Source organism: Poecilia latipinna, unplaced genomic scaffold (genome assembly GCF_001443285.1).
Source record: "Poecilia latipinna isolate Pla-1442-1.1 unplaced genomic scaffold, P_latipinna-1.0 Scaffold309, whole genome shotgun sequence".
NCBI lineage: Eukaryota > Metazoa > Chordata > Actinopteri > Cyprinodontiformes > Poeciliidae > Poecilia > Poecilia latipinna.
This window is the reverse complement of record NW_015112925.1, coordinates 347,278-364,056: the sequence shown is the minus strand read 5'-3', so window position 1 is coordinate 364,056 and position 16,779 is coordinate 347,278. Positions and strand designations below refer to the sequence as shown.

General features: G+C 37.8%; 2 protein-coding genes across 5 annotated transcripts in view; one reads left to right on the top strand and one right to left on the bottom strand.

The window, feature by feature from the left end:
• armc3 (armadillo repeat containing 3) overlaps nucleotides 1-9,134 on the bottom strand; it is a 26,383-nt gene extending 17,249 nt beyond the window's left edge. The window contains exons 1-13 of the mRNA XM_015034724.1: nucleotides 8,861-9,134; nucleotides 7,438-7,555; nucleotides 7,104-7,229; nucleotides 6,861-6,929; nucleotides 6,551-6,726; nucleotides 6,193-6,387; nucleotides 5,189-5,372; nucleotides 4,925-5,077; nucleotides 4,715-4,823; nucleotides 3,595-3,844; nucleotides 2,487-2,623; nucleotides 2,070-2,238; nucleotides 1,494-1,588 (exon numbers count right to left, since the gene is read on the bottom strand). Of these exons, the coding sequence (XP_014890210.1) occupies nucleotides 1,494-1,588; nucleotides 2,070-2,238; nucleotides 2,487-2,623; nucleotides 3,595-3,844; nucleotides 4,715-4,823; nucleotides 4,925-5,077; nucleotides 5,189-5,372; nucleotides 6,193-6,387; nucleotides 6,551-6,726; nucleotides 6,861-6,929; nucleotides 7,104-7,229; nucleotides 7,438-7,555; nucleotides 8,861-8,908 (1,829 nt within the window). The 5' untranslated portion in view covers nucleotides 8,909-9,134. The remainder of the gene's footprint in view (nucleotides 1-1,493; nucleotides 1,589-2,069; nucleotides 2,239-2,486; nucleotides 2,624-3,594; nucleotides 3,845-4,714; nucleotides 4,824-4,924; nucleotides 5,078-5,188; nucleotides 5,373-6,192; nucleotides 6,388-6,550; nucleotides 6,727-6,860; nucleotides 6,930-7,103; nucleotides 7,230-7,437; nucleotides 7,556-8,860) is intronic.
• Nucleotides 9,135-10,125: 991 nt separating this feature from the next.
• Nucleotides 10,126-16,779, top strand: part of pip4k2aa (phosphatidylinositol-5-phosphate 4-kinase, type II, alpha a) — a 30,539-nt gene continuing 23,885 nt past the window's right edge. For 2 of the 4 annotated variants that reach the window (XM_015034726.1, XM_015034725.1), the window contains exon 1: nucleotides 10,127-11,103. In XM_015034726.1, coding sequence (XP_014890212.1) covers nucleotides 10,963-11,103 — 141 coding nt within the window. In that variant the 5' untranslated portion in view covers nucleotides 10,127-10,962. Of the gene's footprint in view, nucleotides 11,104-16,779 lie in introns of all 4 variants that reach the window. The other 2 variants (XM_015034727.1, XM_015034728.1) reach the window with 2 other exon arrangements.

The following is a 16,779-nucleotide window of genomic DNA, read 5'->3' as shown; positions in this document are numbered from 1 at the left end:
TATGTATATATACATATAAGTCTTAAGTCAGTGCCTCACCAGCAATGAACCTCACCACATGTCACTGTTGCTCTATGTTGCAAATCTTATTTGTATTTCTCAAAGTTGTTCTTTTATTTGAGTTTTAGTTAAAACACTAGTAAAAGTAAAACTAAAAAAACAAAAATTGATTGAATTAAAAAACAACCACATTCCTAAAAGCTTATACTTACAAAATGAGTATTACAGTGACAAGTGATGGTGTTCCCTTTCCTATAATTCAATGGTGTTTTTCATCCTTTTTCAGTGCATAAGCTTACATTTTAACTCCACATGTTTTAGAAATACAACTTTTTTTCATTTAAACTATGTAATTTAATCTGAAATTTCAGTTTCCTTCAGGAAACAGAAAATAAAACCTTAGACCCAAAGACTCAGTTGCATGTCAAGTATTGTTACAGGAACAGTGGTTGTGGCACCAATCTTTTTTTTTCTTTTCTTTTTTTCCAAAACAATTATAAATCAAACTGATTTTTCTTACCAGATGAGAGTTTCCCTTTTGTGTAAAATTACTGCGATGAAAGATACACATTTATCTGAATGCTTTCCACAAGTAGTTACCAGAGAGGCCACTATTTGTGCTGGGTGCTACTGTGACTGTGTCCCAAAGAAACCGATCCAAAAAGCTTTTGAAAACACAGAATGTTTGTGCTTTAACCACGCACTGCATTTCTAACGAGAATGAAGCAGAAGCCAAAAATCCAACCGAGCTGCAGCGGGATGTATGCTAAGTTTAACTTGAGTTGGACAAACCTAAGCTTGGATTACACAACAGGCTGCTTAGGAATGAATGTGGTGTTTTTTTTTTCTTTTGCATTCTAGGAAAGAGAAGAAGTGAATGTGAGGTGCCTTGAGCGCAGTTTTTTATTGCACAATGTGTTACTGGGTTCTTACATGTAGAGTGTTTAGTAAATGAGGTAGAATATTTGCAACACATAAAGTGTGATTTCTGGAATCCTACACTGAATGTTTGTAGGTTAGATGAATACAACACACCTTCAGTGTGTGTTCATAATTATGTGTGTAAGTTCCTTGGTCTACACAAAATAGCTCTGAGTGTTTGGCATCTTAAAAGGGGGATCATTTACCCAGTGAGTCCACAATGATGGGGCACACTGAAGGCAAGAGGGGAGAAGAAAAAAAAGAAACAAAAACCTAGGGAAAGTGGAGCATAGGATTGGCGCAGCCAGGGGGAGGGTGGGTGACCTCAGAAACAATAATGAGATATGAATAGCTTTGTAGCTAATTCCAAATTAATTCTTAAACTTGTTATTTTTTTTTTGTAATAAACAAATGATTCTACGAAATAGTCTGACTGGGTTCAGCTCCATACATTTACCACAACACAGTCTTTGATCCAAGAGTTTTTGCACGTCTCTGTTTTGACAAGATTCTACAATGCAAAACTGGAATCTATTAAGTGACAAAATTATAGCATTTTTCAAGATTCATACTCTACTGGGACGTTGAAAACAATAATCGCCCGCTGCTGGTTGAGTGGCTGGCTGATCAACTCCTCCAAAGTCAGAAACGGCTCACCCACACAAGCCTGTATGAAACAGAGAGAAATACATCAAAGGGTGATAAGGTAGTACTTTGTTCTTTGTTAAAGACGGCAAAAAAAAGAAAAAAAGAAATGACAATAACAAATAATATCTGACTAATATTTTGGTTGTTGTTCAGAGAGCCAAGTGGGGAAAAAAAATGATCTAGTATTATCATTTTCAAGTGTGCACCCCTGTAAAAAAGTGTTTTTGCCTTTTTTGTGTTTTTGTCAATACTAAATATTTCAGATCATCAAAAAGATTATAACATCAGACGAAGACAACCTGAGTAACTGTCCTTGAGAACTCCAGGGAAACAGCTGGTTGAATAAACCAAGTTTTAGCCCAGGCAACTTGGTGTCAATTGATGTTATTTGTGTTTTTGGTCACAAGCAGGTATTGGCATTGAACAAGATGATTTGTCTTGTTCCCTGTTGACGTTGTTCTTCATTGTCACTCAGGACCTCCACATTTTAGTAAACAAACCTGCCCAGCATCAAAGAAGTTGCTTGTAATAATGTCATTTGCAGTCAATCGTCCCAGCCGGTTGTATTTAACAGGCAAGTTGGAGTTAAGCAGGCTGGTCGTGGCCAACTCGCTGAAACTGCTCCTACGGTTTGCTGACTGGTTGATTTCCTGAAGTATTTCCAGGGCCCTGAGACAAATAATCATGAGGGAAAACATGTTCAGTACACATACGAACAATAGTTTTCCATATTAAAAGACCCAGTATATTGTACCATGCCACCACCTGCTGGCTGGTTGAAAAACTACAATTAAGACATTATGCCCAGCTTCAGCATGTTGTAACTAAACAAAGCTTTGCCTTTTCTGAATTTCAAGCCATAAATATTCAGAATTATAGTTGAATTTTTATTGCTATATGTTATATCTGTGTTTTACCCAAGTCTGCACATCGTCACAGCACAAGCTGTATCCCCAGCGCAAACGTTCACGGCGAAGCACGCGTGTCTCAGCACCTCTTTGTCATTGGAATGCAGCAGATTGACGAGCGGTTCGAGGCCTCCAGCTTTGTGAAACTGTTTTCAAACAAGAGGTAGAGTTTCAGGCATCATGGGAAAGAATTTTTTTAAAATATGCTAAACGAGTTGCTGTTTTAAATTATTTATGTGGTTTAAATGCAGCACTTTGCAAAAGTATTCTCACCCTTAAACTGTTTCACATGTTCTTACATTTTAGCATGAAAATTTTGTTCATTTTGTTGAGTGAGAATAATACAAAGTAGGGAATAATTGTGGAATGAAATTGCCATTTTGAATGGATAGTGTCTATGAACATCAGATCTGGACTCTGACTGGGATACTTCAATCCAAACAAATCAGCACCAAAATCGAACTTGGCCACCTTTCAGCAGAACAACCTTCTCTGCAAAAGCAAAAATCTTAGCAAGTATTTTTGGTTTAGTTTCCTGTGCAAATATCTTAATGCACTTTAAAAATAAGAAAAAAATAAACTTAAAATTAATTATTCAGCACTAGGAACTTATTTTAGTGGAAAAAGTAATTTTATCTTATACTATGGAAACATTCTCTTGTTCCTCTGTCGCTATCATTCTGCTGCAAGGTGGCCAAGTTTGATTTTGGTTTAACGTGGACGAAACACCTTCCACTTGTTTGGTATGTCTGCAATAAGGCTTATGGCACACATGAAAAAGCCCTTATTTGGGTGATTGCTTTCTTCTAGCTATGTTTTTTTTTAAAATACCCCATTTGAGGCCTTTATTGATTTTTTCCCCCCATAAAAATAGTCCAGTAAACAAATTCTCCCATCTAAGCTGAGTCTCTTCAGTTCCTCTAGAGTTACTATTGGCCTCTTGGGTGTTGGTTTGAGTACTTTTGCAGGGCACGGTGTTTTGTTAGTTGAAAGCAGCAGGAATATTATTAATTTTACTTTGGTACTTGTAATTTTTTCTTGACAATAAAAAAACAACAAACAAACCAATGTCCCATTATTTGCATCACTCTAAGCTGGGATCATTCATTAGACAAACCTTGTCCCTTTCTTCGTTGTCACAGGCCAGCTGTGCCACACACAGGGCAGTGTACATCAGGACCTGTGTATCTGTGGACTTCAAGGGTTCAACCAGAGCCTGTACGCCTCCTAGTGTCAGGATGCTGGACTGGATGATCTCCTGTTCTGCCATATTAGAAATAGTGGCAGCAGAGCTGGCCACTGTGCTTGCAGAGCTTTCAGAGAGCTGCTGGATGAGGATCTCATGGCCCCCTGCCTCATACACTGCACTGGAAGATACCATGTTAGTAGATGGGGTGCTCAGCACACAATGAAATCTAACTGACTGTTACGGACATTGCAGTCTCCATGTTGGTGTCCTGCAAGCACAGACTATCTAATGCATATTTGACATGTGTCTCATTCTGGCAAGTACAGACATGCAAAGAATCTGAACAAAAACAGGAAAAGGATGTCAATGAATTGGATGTATTCAAGGTGGGAGTAAGGTGAGAAATGAAGTAAAGCACGGAAGTGTTTAATGAGCCAGCGATGATGGATGATGCAGAGTTTTTCTGGAGAACAAGAGTAATGAGGGTATGATGGAAAAAGAAGCAAGAAAATAATTGACTAGGTGACAGGTTTCAGGAGAAATGTGATAAAAATTCACAGAAAAAAAACAAGATGAAAAGAAAGAAATGGTATCTAGCCTAAAAACAAACTGTCCCTCTAAAAGTATTTAAACTTGTTCATCGTTTGCCTCATTATTTGGTCTTCTTTTATTTTTGCATTCTTTTCAATGCTATACATCGACAAGGATTTCATAAATCTTCTTGAGCCCAATTAGTAATTTTCATTAAAAGTATGTTTTTTGTTTTGCAAAGCTTTTTGTTGTCGGACGGCAGTTTATCTTTATTGTCTTGCTTGTTTGTACAAAGGAATCAAATCTCAAAGGTTTCACTAATCAGTATGCTGTTTATGTATTGTTGCATTTCCACTGTTTTTTTTTTTTGTTTCTTTTTTTGCTTGTTTTTTTTAAGCATGGTAGCGTATTAGGATGTGGTTTACTTCATGAAACGTAATCCTTGTTTAGTAAATGTCTCTAAGTCACTACTGAAACACATGCAGGAGGAAAAGTGGTCAGGATGTTTGTCACTCACAGCGCATTGGCCTCGTTGCTATGTGTGAGGCTCGAGAGAGCCTGGGTCGCTGCCTCTTTCAGTACCGAGCTCTCACTACTCAGCAGCTGCACCACAATGGGGACGCCCTCTGAAACACACAAAACCAACTAAATTCAGGTGTCCTTGCAGTCAGTATGTAATTGCTGCTGCGATCCAGTGACTGTTTATAGTCTGTGTATTTTTACATACCCAACTCTCTGAAGCGGTCTTTGCTGCAAGGGTGGAAGCTCATGGCTGCGATAGCCTGACAGGCGGAAGCTTTCACATTGTCATCGGCCGCAGACAAAAGCTCTACTAGAACTTTCTCGATCATCTGCTCGTGGAAAACTTCGCGGCTTTCGGCTACATTCAGAAACATCCGAGCAAACATCAAAGAAAGTCAGCAGCTACTATGAGTGCGTTCTAAATTTCCTTAAATATGTTCCTTATGTCATAATTGTTTAACGTTCTTACAACTCTGAGCTGCCCTTGTGATGCATTTGATTGCAATGGACTGGATTTCGGGACTGCTTGGTGCAAGGACAAACTCCGCCAGCCTCGTAAGCCCCCCGTTAAGGTGGATGATTTGAAGAGTCTCAATATCACCCAGACAGTTTGACACTGTTTGCAAGGCCTCAGCATGTAGGTCGTTAAACTCCTTTTAGAGACGGAAGCAAAGAAAAAGTAAGGGATAAGCAGTCAGTGTCATAGCATACAAATAGTAGTTCTAGATAGTTGTTACTACATCTGTCTTTCTTAATCCTATTGCAATAATATTAATAAAAATGACAAAATGAAGACGTTGTTTTCAAAAGTACATTTTTCACACAATCAACATGACCCTTTGACTCTTTCCGATCAGAAAGGTACAATATATTCCATTAGAATTGCGATGGCCAAAACAAAGTTGTGCATAATTATACAGTGGAAAAAAATGTTTTGGGGGGGTTTCAAACATTTTACAAATAATAATTCTAAGAAGTGTACCAGGCATTTTTGTATTTAACCCTCCTTACTCAGATATCCCTAAATAAAATCCGGTCTAGTCCAAAACACTGGTGACGGGAAGCCACAAGAAGTTCTCTCCGAAGTTCACCACATATGGAAAGAAGTGCTCTGCTCATGAGAGACCAAATCTGAACTAAACCTGCATTCGAAGAGATGACTGGGCAAAGCATTTCTAGATATGCAAGTGTGGTAGAGATATACCCCAAAAACATCCACCGGCAGAACAGCAAAAAGCAACTTCCAGGTATCGATTCATCGGAGGGTAAATACAAATACACACCACACTTTTCAGATTTTTAATTGTAGATGTCGACAATCTTGTATAATTTTTACTTTACAAACGTGATGCTTTGTGTTGGTCTAACCCTAATCCTAATTCAAATAAAATAAGTTGAAGTGTATGGCTGAAACATGATAAAAACGAAAAGATTGGATGAGTGTGAATACTTTGGGCAAACTACTATACTCACCATATTATCCAGAAGATCCAGGAACCTCTCAAATCCCAGCTCCTCCCTGAAGGTCTTCCGTGTTTCCAAATCGGTAGTGACACACTGAAATATCTGTAAGGCTAAATGCTGGATGACAGGAAAGTCGGACTTAAGCAGCTCCAGAAGAGGGGGGATAGCACCTAGCTCGTGCAGCACCTCGAGGTTCTCGAGGTCCTTCATTCATCAAAATCAAAGAGGTCAGAAGAGGGTCACAAAACTTTACAGTCATATGTTCAGTTGTGTTTTAAATGCTGACGAATGTTGGCATATTTTCAAATGAAAAGGCTTACTGCAGCATAGTCCTCTAATTTTCTCTAGGCTCATAGCTCTGAGTCACCTGAACTAGGTTGAAGATGATCTCCAATGAGTTCTTTGCGACATCTGGGTCCGGGCTGCTGAGGAGTTTGATTAGAGGTGGCATACCATCGTTGGCGTTGATCTGGACTCTGCAGGTGAAATCCATTGCCACAGCGGCAAGGCACAGTGTTGCAAACTCATGCACGAAAACATCCTCTGGAGAAAGAAAGACAGAGTAGTAAAATGTCAGAAAGAAATAAGACATCAACTAACTTAAAAGTCAGACTTTCAATGTTTTGACCACTTTCACAATAATTAGGAGACTAAATTTGAAGATCAAAACAACTCACCTTCAGGTGTGAGCTTCTGTAAAAGCGATGGAATGAAATCCTCTTTTTTCAGAGCTTCGCTAACTTCGCCTTTTAGTTAAAATAATGAATAAGCCATTCAAAGTCAACCAGTCATTTAAAACATGTAGATCTAGTCAAAGGTTAGCAAGACGGGCAGAAAAATGTACTGGTATTGACAAAAGACAGATTCCTTCAAAATTCATCTACATTTATTTCATAGATGACGAACTACACAGAACCTACCATTGGTGGCCATATTACCCAAGGTCATGAGGGCATTGCGTTTGATCAGTTTATTGCTGTGATCAATAAGCTTGCAGAGAGGCCCAAGGACTCCTAATCCCAGCAGCATCACTTTGTTCTCTTCTCCTAACAACAGGGGGAGACAGTGAGCAAGAAAGATTAAGGATGGCAGCAGAGTAAATGTTTTATTACCAAAGAATAACTGACTCTGAAGGCAGACAAATAAAAGAAAATTTTCTCTAAAATATGAGTTTAAATAGAACATAGCTGTCCAATATTAATACACAAAAAATACTAATGTTCGATTTAGTGTCTGTGGTGGGGTTTTTTCTACCTTTCTCAGCAAACTTTTGGATTGCTTCACTTGCTTTTAGCAGAATGTCTTCTTCTTGAGAGCTTAAGAGCAACACCACCGTTCCTGGGGCTTTACTTTCTAGAGACAGAGTTTCAAACTGAGTGCCAACAGAGAAAGACAGAATTACTATGACAAACAAAAGAAAGAAGAAAAAACATAATGTGTATATGTGGAGGAATATGTTGTAGAAAAAAAGGAGAAAAATACCTGAAAATAAATATTTTTTTTTAACATAGTAACATGTACTCTTACAAACTTTTTGAAACAAAAATGTTCTTTTTGGAAAAAAAAAAAAAGAAGTAAAAATATTAAATTGGAACGCATATTTTCAGGGATGTACATGCATCCATTTTAAAAATAACTCTTTATATCAGTGACTATCAGTGTCAAAATTACTGATGCCAATGCAATAACAGCCCTCTATTGATCACTTTGTCTCCTCTAAGAACATTTTATAGAAAATAATCTTTGAGTTTTTCTGGTTTCTGATAGAGGTCACCAGTTTTCTCTTCTGAGCTTGTAGAGTTCATGATGAAAGTCTAAAAAATTTAATTGGTCTTTGGAAGGGAAACAGACCCACAGCATCACAGATTCTCCACAATATCTAACAGTGGGGATGAGGCGCTTTCTGTATATTAATCTTTTGTTTCACAACAGAACCCATCTGCAGTGTTTGATGCTGAAAAGGTCAATTGTAATCTCATTCAAACAAAGTGTGCAGGATTTTATGCCCCATCAATTCAGAACACCCATTTGGGATTCAGATATCGCATTCTGGTTGTTAGACTTGATGTCCCAAAGATCACACTCTTTGTTGTAGTTTTATAGCAGTGAGTTTGTTTTTTTTTTAACCTCCTTTACCATTATGTTTACTATAGTGGCATATATTAGCAAAAGAAATTGGTCACTGCTGTTGTGTCATGCTGTTTATTTACAGCATGACACAGTGACCACTTGGAAAAATATAAAAAGCTGGATTAGTACCAGCTAAATGTTCAAGCAAACTCAGATCAATTTGAAGAAATCATAAGTCAGAGAAGGCTTACCAAGAAATAATAATAAATAACTGTGACTCTCCTAAAACAGATATTTCTTTATATGAGAATATTTAACGACTGAATACAGAACGTGGGCTTAAATGCACGCTTTTTTTAATGCATTTTAAGTTAAGATTATGCTACATCACTCAAATAATATAGGTTATAGGCTGTTGTTTTTCTTTTTTTGTTTGTTTTGTTTTTTTTTTTTACATCGTAATTAGGGGTACCGACAGGTCATCCATGTGATCAAAAATAGCCATCAGTTTCTGTTTTTATTTGTTCGTTTGTTTGTTTTTGTTTATTGTTTGCTTGTTTTAAATAACAGTTATTAAATGGGATAAGTTATAAGGTGGGTTTCATACCGCGTCCTTGTCCTCTTTCTCCTTGTCCTTCCCCGTCTTCTTTCCCATTTTGCTGTTTAAAGAACAGCTAACAGCTGTTCAAATGCTGCTTAACACACTTAGGTCGCACAATAGTTAGGTAAACTGTTTAGCTAACCTGTAGCCGACTATTGCACTATAAAAACCAACTCCTGAAGTAGCCAACAAACCACTATGACGGATGTTCTATTGACCTTATAGGTTTTATAATTAGAACAATAAATCGACCAGCCTGTAAGCTGAACGTGCATTCTGAAAAAAAGGAAGTTGACACTTAGTTGCTAGGCAACCCAGGTCAGGCAGGCATAGCGGCTGAAATATTCATTTCGGTAAGAGGAAGGTTAGTATTTAAACATAATACCTCACACAACAAACAATGTTGGCATGCTTATGCAGGCTTAATGGTGATACGGTACGATTGATTTCGTTTTGTAAAGTTATGAGTCTAAAAATTCCTGACGTCAATTCCCAGAGTTATGAGACTATTTGACATAATTTTTAACGCAAGAAAGTTGACTATAGATTTAATGCTGGTGGCTGCATGCGCACCCACAGGTTTCTGGCTGGCTCGCTGGCTGGCTGGATGGATGGATGGAACTTTTATATCATGGGATAAAGTCTGTAAATAAAAATAATGTAAATCAATTTTGTTTTCAGATTGTACAGGAACCCGTTATTGTGATTATTAACAAAAGTATGCATGCATGTTGAGGCAAACGTTGAGAAATCATTTGTTTGTGTGATTTGTTTTAAAAAAAAAAAGGAGGGTGACTTGACCTGCGTAGGCAACAGGGGAGGCAGGTTTTAAATGTGCTGCTATGAAGAGTGACTCATAAAACAAATGAGGTCTAAACAGCATCAGCACATTGAGGCCTCCAGCTTTTACAGAGGTACTGACACAGCAATGTGCCAGTGGAAACAGCGTAGTATGCACCAGAAAACGAAATGACCTCTACAGACATTACCTCTCTGATAGTGAGGGACATTATCGCGCTGCTTCCTGAAAAGAGAGCCTGTGATTTATCTCATCCTGGGAATGTCCTGTGGGATTCTGCTGATGCATCACCATTTAAACAAAAGCTTGAAACTGTATAGAAAACAAAGCACTAAATGTTGAATGTTTGGTGTGTAGTTAAACATTAATTTTAATTTAGGACTATATATATATATATAAAAACTGGTATGTGCTAGTGAAAGACAGGGGAAGCTTGACTGAGGAGAGAGGGCGGTGCGGCGAATCAGCGCAGCAGCAGACATTGCACGGCTCGGACTGTCACCTCCCATCCGTCGAGCTGTCATTTGACAGCAGCACACATGAACATCAGTGCTGCGGAGTTGGAGCTGACCTCCGGTGGACATTAACGTCGTATTATCTGCTGGTCGGTGTTTTATTTCGAACAGCGCATGGATATGACAGGAAACGCCCCTGTCATCTCTACGGACTGATTACAAACGCGTAGGAGGACCTTGAAAGCTGGCTAGTCGTAGCGCTGGTTAGCTTGCGAGCTAACGGTAGCGAAGCGGCAGTGAGCGGCGGAGCCTGCTTCTGCTTTGTACCGTCATATGGCCACCGAAGGTCGGAAGGACTATAGCTGTTTGCCTGGTTAGTCGTTTAGCGTCATTCATTTGTCATATTAATCTTCCCTTTTGCAGATAAAACCTAGCTTGTTCGCCGTTTCCCACGGGAATTTACCCTTCTCCAGTTGTCAGTGTTTATATTTATTATTTTACTATATTAATACTTAGTGCTTGCTGTCCCGTGTAGCTAGCTATGCTAACGCCAGCTCAGTGAGGGTTCCAGACGAGTCGAGGAAGGAAGAGTGTTGATGTGGGCTGAGGGAGGCGGAGGACGGCTTTAGGTGCAGGAGAGCAGCATTGTTAGCTTCGTCTCATCCTTTCTTAAGACGGAACCCAAACTGTACCTGGCATTAAAAGAACACTCGGCCCATTCGGTTTGTTAGGTGGCTAAATGAATAGTGTTAACACTACTACATCGTGAGGCCACAGTGCCAGCTTCAAGCGGAGACGCTCTCTACACATCATCCATCGGACGGACTGCAGCAACCACCCAGTTTGCTTGAAACATGGCTTCGGCGGCCAGCATCGCCGCATCTATTGCGAGCAAAACGAAGACGAAGAAGAAACACTTCGTCGCTCAGAAAGTGAAGCTCTTCCGTGCCAGCGACCCTCTGCTAAGCGTACTCATGTGGGGAATCAATCACTCGGTAAGTCAAATCGTCTAATGCCTTGATGATGATCCACACTTATTTCCCCCCCCGTCGACTCTTTGATGTTCCACTTTAAGCCACATTTGCTGTCAAAACCACGAGGCTTTGTGTTGTTACACGTGATGACCTAACTCCAGTGGTTATATCTCCTGTCAGTGTCACTGTATGGCAAATCTACTGAGTTGTAACAGTAATGAAACTTCAGTACTGTAGGAATTATTCAGTGCTGATGTATGCTTTGAAGTGAATGTGCATGCCTGCTTGGGTTGTTAACTCCTCTTTGACTTCCTGTTGTGCATATATAGGACAAGCCTGTATAGTTCTGTATCAGGAAAGAACATTTGACCATGCAAGGCATCTTATCAGCGATTTCCTTTCTGCTTTTGCTAAATGTTTACTGAAACAGACCTCTATAGTCAGAAATCATACACGTATATCTGGCACCATTGTAAATATGCTAATACACCCTACAACAAGGATGATAAACCAAATAAGGCATGCAATCTCAGAGGTTCTTCTATTCCTTTTTTAACATACTGAAATGATGCACCTAATTCAAAGTTTACTGATATTGTTTTTGATAATCAAAGGCGGTTCTTTCACAACTGATTCCCTGGGTGACCCACTTCTGAAAACTCCTTCCCCTTGCTGAAGCACACGTCCACTTTGCAAACAAAACCCATTCTGCGAAAAACAGTGGCTTTTGTTATGTAACATGTGAAAAACAGGACAATAAATTTAAAATGTTCTCTTTCAGATAGAGAGATGTAGATGGAGAAATGTAGCAATGAAGAAATAGAATATTTTGATCAATCTCAAGCTGTTCTATTTAATGTAGAATAAACTCTCTTATATTGCTTCCCTTGGGCACAAGATTGGGGTATCCCATTCCTCCTAATTTACGTTGCAAATAAGCAGTGTTTGCAAAAACACATCGGACAGTACCGACAGAAATTATTGTACAATAAAAAACGTCATTGCATTTACAATGAAAAGCTCGTGCAATGTAGTGCGCTGATTTCACTCGTGTCCGACAACGTTGTGACCAAAGTCTGAAGTAGTTGTGTTGGTCTTGGAGCAGATACTTCAGGTGACAGAAGGGAGCTGAATTGTTTAGGATTTAAATCTGTTTCCATGGTACAGCTTTCCTCAACAGGTCTCTGTATTTCTGTTGGCTGCTCGACTTGACATCACAGCACAATTATTGTGTTGCATTTGAAGCTGAGTAGATTGTGGCACAGAGATGACGGAAGGAAAGCAAAACTGTTTGAATTAAGAAAGATCCTTCTTTGTGTGTTAACCTGCTGCATTTAACTGGGTTTTTAAATTAGATTTAAAATGATTGATATAATGAAAGGTACCACTCCTTCAATGTTAATGTCTATATTCAATAGCTCCTTAAAACTGCTATCCAGGAAGTTTTTTTAAAGAGGGAACACAAATTGGGGCCAGCTGTAACAAAATGTATTTAAGTGAGCTGAGTGAATTTTGAAAGAAAAAAAAATAACTTTTTTTTATTTTAATTTTTTTTTTCAAATTACTAGACAGATCATTGTAGCAAAACTTACAGTAAAGATATGTGTGACTTCAAACCACTTTTAATAGTAGTGAATATCAGTATCAGATAACAGTTCAAACGTTGAAGTTACTGAATTAGAATCATTTCTGTCAGGCTTATCACTGTCAACTTCAGAAGCTGTTCCCAGAACAACAACAGTAGCTGTAATTTGCTGGATGTATAAAATTCATAAGTGCAGTACAAAACATGCAAATGTCAGAGGTCACTATAATACCTACTACTAAATAGGTACTAATCTGCAGCACATGAGTACATTGTTTCAAAAATGTCCTGCCTTAGGCCCTCCCATGCAAAATTCAGAAGTTTTCATGAACACTGAAATGAGCAATAGAAAGTTCAGTTTAGAGCGGAAACGACAAATGACTTTCTTTTTTTTCTTTTTTACTGAGTGTACTAAGTGCTTGTGGTTTCCCTTAGATTAGCCCAGCGCAGTGAACTACATTTCCATTATTAACCACATAAACTCAAATACAGTTTATGATATTAACATGGTTATCAAGCCAATCTGATTGCAGAAGGTTTAGAAACTGAACTAAATCCCTTTTTGTGGCGACTAGTGCTTTCACAACATGCAACCAAAAAGTCCTAACAACTGAATTAAATGCAGCATAAGTCCTTTTAAAATAAGTATGCTGTTTAGCTTCTGTTAATTCTCCAACTTATTGCGTGATAAATTAAAGCAAACTCTAATTTTCACTTGCATGATTATTTTTGTCTTTTCTCTCTCTCTCTCCCTCTCTCTCTCTTTCTTTCTACCAAACGCTGGATGACAAAAGTCTTCAGTCTGGTGCATTGGTCTTAACTAGCCCCCCGCCCTTTTTTTTTTTTTTTTTTGAAGGACAAGTTTTGTTGTTTAACTCACTTTAGATATTTAAAATGTCTTTCAGTTCCAGTGTTAAATGTTCATAAGAATCTAAAGTTTATTGATCTTTGAGAATTTGTTTTTGTGTTATTTTGCCATTACTAGTATATTACTGGAAATTGCTCCTAAAATAACGATATTATCATTTAGTGCAATAACTTCTGGGACAATTTATCGTATGGCAAAATTTGTTTTTGTGACGGGCATAGTTGTGATAATAATTTGGTGTTCAAACGTACAGACATCAGACTTTGTAAACTATGTCTTGTATGTTTTATGCATGGTACTTTTATAGCAAACCATTTTGCTTTCCTCTAACAGCAAAGCTAAAGCAATGCAGTATATGGAGGTTGACCCAGATGTAGTAGCAAATGCAATCGCAAAGTAATGAATCATTCCAACAAAATACTCACTTGTGATACAGTAGTTTTTTCTTTAAAAAGTGTCTAAAAGAGGAGGTAAATTTTATAAGCAGGAACCCTAGCAATGAATTCCAATGATTCCTGTACCTTGAAGAAAACTGATACCAAATAAAATGAGTAAATAAAGCGTTAAAATTTTTTGTTCTATTTTATTTTTTTCCGTTGTTTTACAGTAGTCATTCTGTGAAAGGCAGATAAAATCACAAGTAGATTCTGATTTAACACAACTGAATCACACATTTTATATTTCAACTGGCCTAATTTGCATATTTTACGATGCACCGTACACCTCAACAAAAAATGCAAAATTTCTACTGATTCTTTAATACAAGCTGTGGGGGTTTTTTAAGGTCTTGGTGCTTTTTAATTAAATTGCTCATTTTCAGTTTTTTGTTTCCTTTTTTGGATTTTTAGTTTACCGGTGAGAGCTGTGCAGTTTGTGAATGTAAATAGAGTATGTTTATTGTAGCTATCTGTTTACATGAGTTGTGTCTTCAGAAGGGTACCAAACTGAACCAATTCATCCATGGAGAAAAAAGACAGAAGTTGCTTTTTGGGATTTTTTTTTAAATACTATTCACATTCTTTGCAGAAAAAAACAAATACAAGATGTTTTAAGCTAAATTGTTGCATAAAATATTATGGCTGCCAGCTAAAATTATTTCTAAAATATGTGTAAAGTTAAACAAAATTGAGCTCACAGGACTGAAATTTCAAACAAGACATATTTCAAAGAACACTGTTGAATTTTTTATCAGCCATGCCATGGATTTTAGATGATAGCATGGCGAGAGTCTTATTTATTAATGCTGCTGAAACAGAAGACAAAACATGGAAGATATTATTATAAAATGGCATTATTGTAAATATTTAAGAGCATTCTTAACAGAGGCATATTCTTTGAAGTGTTTCTCGTTTGTGGAAATCGTCAAAAGTTTGATTTGGCTTATTTTTTATTTTTAAATTCTTTTTAGCCCCGCAAATGCTCACTTAGTAGCAGGTGCTTATTGGTGCAGTGTTAGGGTTACACTTAGGTTTGGATTACACATCCTCAAAATAGCCTCATAAGAGCCAAGAGCTCTGAAGATTCAAAGGTGTAGTTCTTTATCTAAGCTGTAGTCTGGTTGGATTACTGTCCACCTGGCTGTGGTGTTAAGCCTGGGGGCAAAGTAAGGTTCAAAGCAGGTTTTACTCCGTACAGCTTTGCTGCTCAGTATTAGTTCGCTTTCTGGAGAGATCTGCATATTGATCTTCTGACACCAAATGAGACAAACCTACAAATAAATAAAAACTGGTAGCTACATTTTCTCTATCAAAACTCTTTAAATGTGCAGTTTGCATGATTTGCAAACTTAAAAAAATACACCAATAAAGAATAAAGAATACACCAGTTTACAACACTGCTTATTCATACATGCCTAGAAACACAAAGTTGTCTCATTTAAAGTTCATAATTTTCACTGAGTTGTGTTTTTAAGAACTGTGATGAAGAGGCACACATTAGGAGTGTGTGCATGTTCAAACTGTTCTCTTGGATTGCATTTTAGGGAGCAGGGAATCGGCCAGCGCCTTTTCTTCTCATGCCTTTAGGCTACATCTCCTGCTGTTTCGCTTTAGAAAGTACTACTTGCTTTCTTCAAGAACTGGCATTCTGAATCAAATCACCAGATTGAGCCACTGAGATAGGGTGTGAAGGCTAATGAAGGCATTATTATAGGGTTACTTACTACACTAAAGTGATTTCAAAAGTAACCTCAGTCTGTAAATAACAAGACAGTGCAATGAAATATTTTCAGGGTGAGGCTTGAGAATGCAACCAGATTGCAGCAACATGCAAAAACATGCACTGATGTACAGGTTCCATAAATGCAACCCCCTCCCACAAATCCAACTAGCCAACATATCAACTCTTAAAGCCAGAGTTTGGCGTGGTTGGTCACTTGCCTAACATATTTAAGTACAAGAAACCCCACAGACTGCTTTTAGGCCAGTAAAATTGGTCTTATAAAAACTGGTGCAATTGTTGTGTTGGCAGAAAAATGTAAGATAATTGAAGTTGTTTTCACATTTTGACACGTTGCAAACAAAATACAGATATCTCATACATAATTCACAGTAGTTTTTCTATAATCTTTGGATGAATCCACCAACATAAAAAAAATAATTTACCATATTTAGACACAAGCTTTTCTATATACTGGCATATAATAAAACTTTCTCAAATTTTCTTCAGCTGAATGATTTCCTAGCAGATCAGCAGATTTCATATTACCTTATCTTGGTACAGAGAGGAGGGATGTTATGTTATCTTTCCTGTGTCTCTCTTAATCGAGGTAGCTGAGTCTCGTTCTGTGTATTGCATGAAGGTTACTATAAATATCTTCTGGAGTGACTCACCATTAATATGTCTACTGATTCCGGGTAAAGAAAACAAAAAAGGTGATACCTCACTTCCTGATACCCTAGGGGAAAGACTGAAAAGGCATCTTCTGATGTTGTTCGAGTCCCACAGCCAAACATTAATTTAAAAGGGCTTTTGTTCCTGCTGACTAAACTTCCTTTTTGTTTCAAATAAGAGAACAATATTTTTTTACCATTGTGTACTGTGCTCCACTAATCTGTATATCTGCATGAGTTGTTGGAGGCATGTGTTAAATTGTATCTGCTTACTCAAAACATTGCTGTTTTGATACCATGGGCAGTATTTTCATTTTCTCTTAGATCAAGCATTTCTTGGATCAACCTTTTATTTATTTTTTTATAGAGGCCTGATCTGAAAATGAGAATTGAGTACCGTTCCATTTATTCCA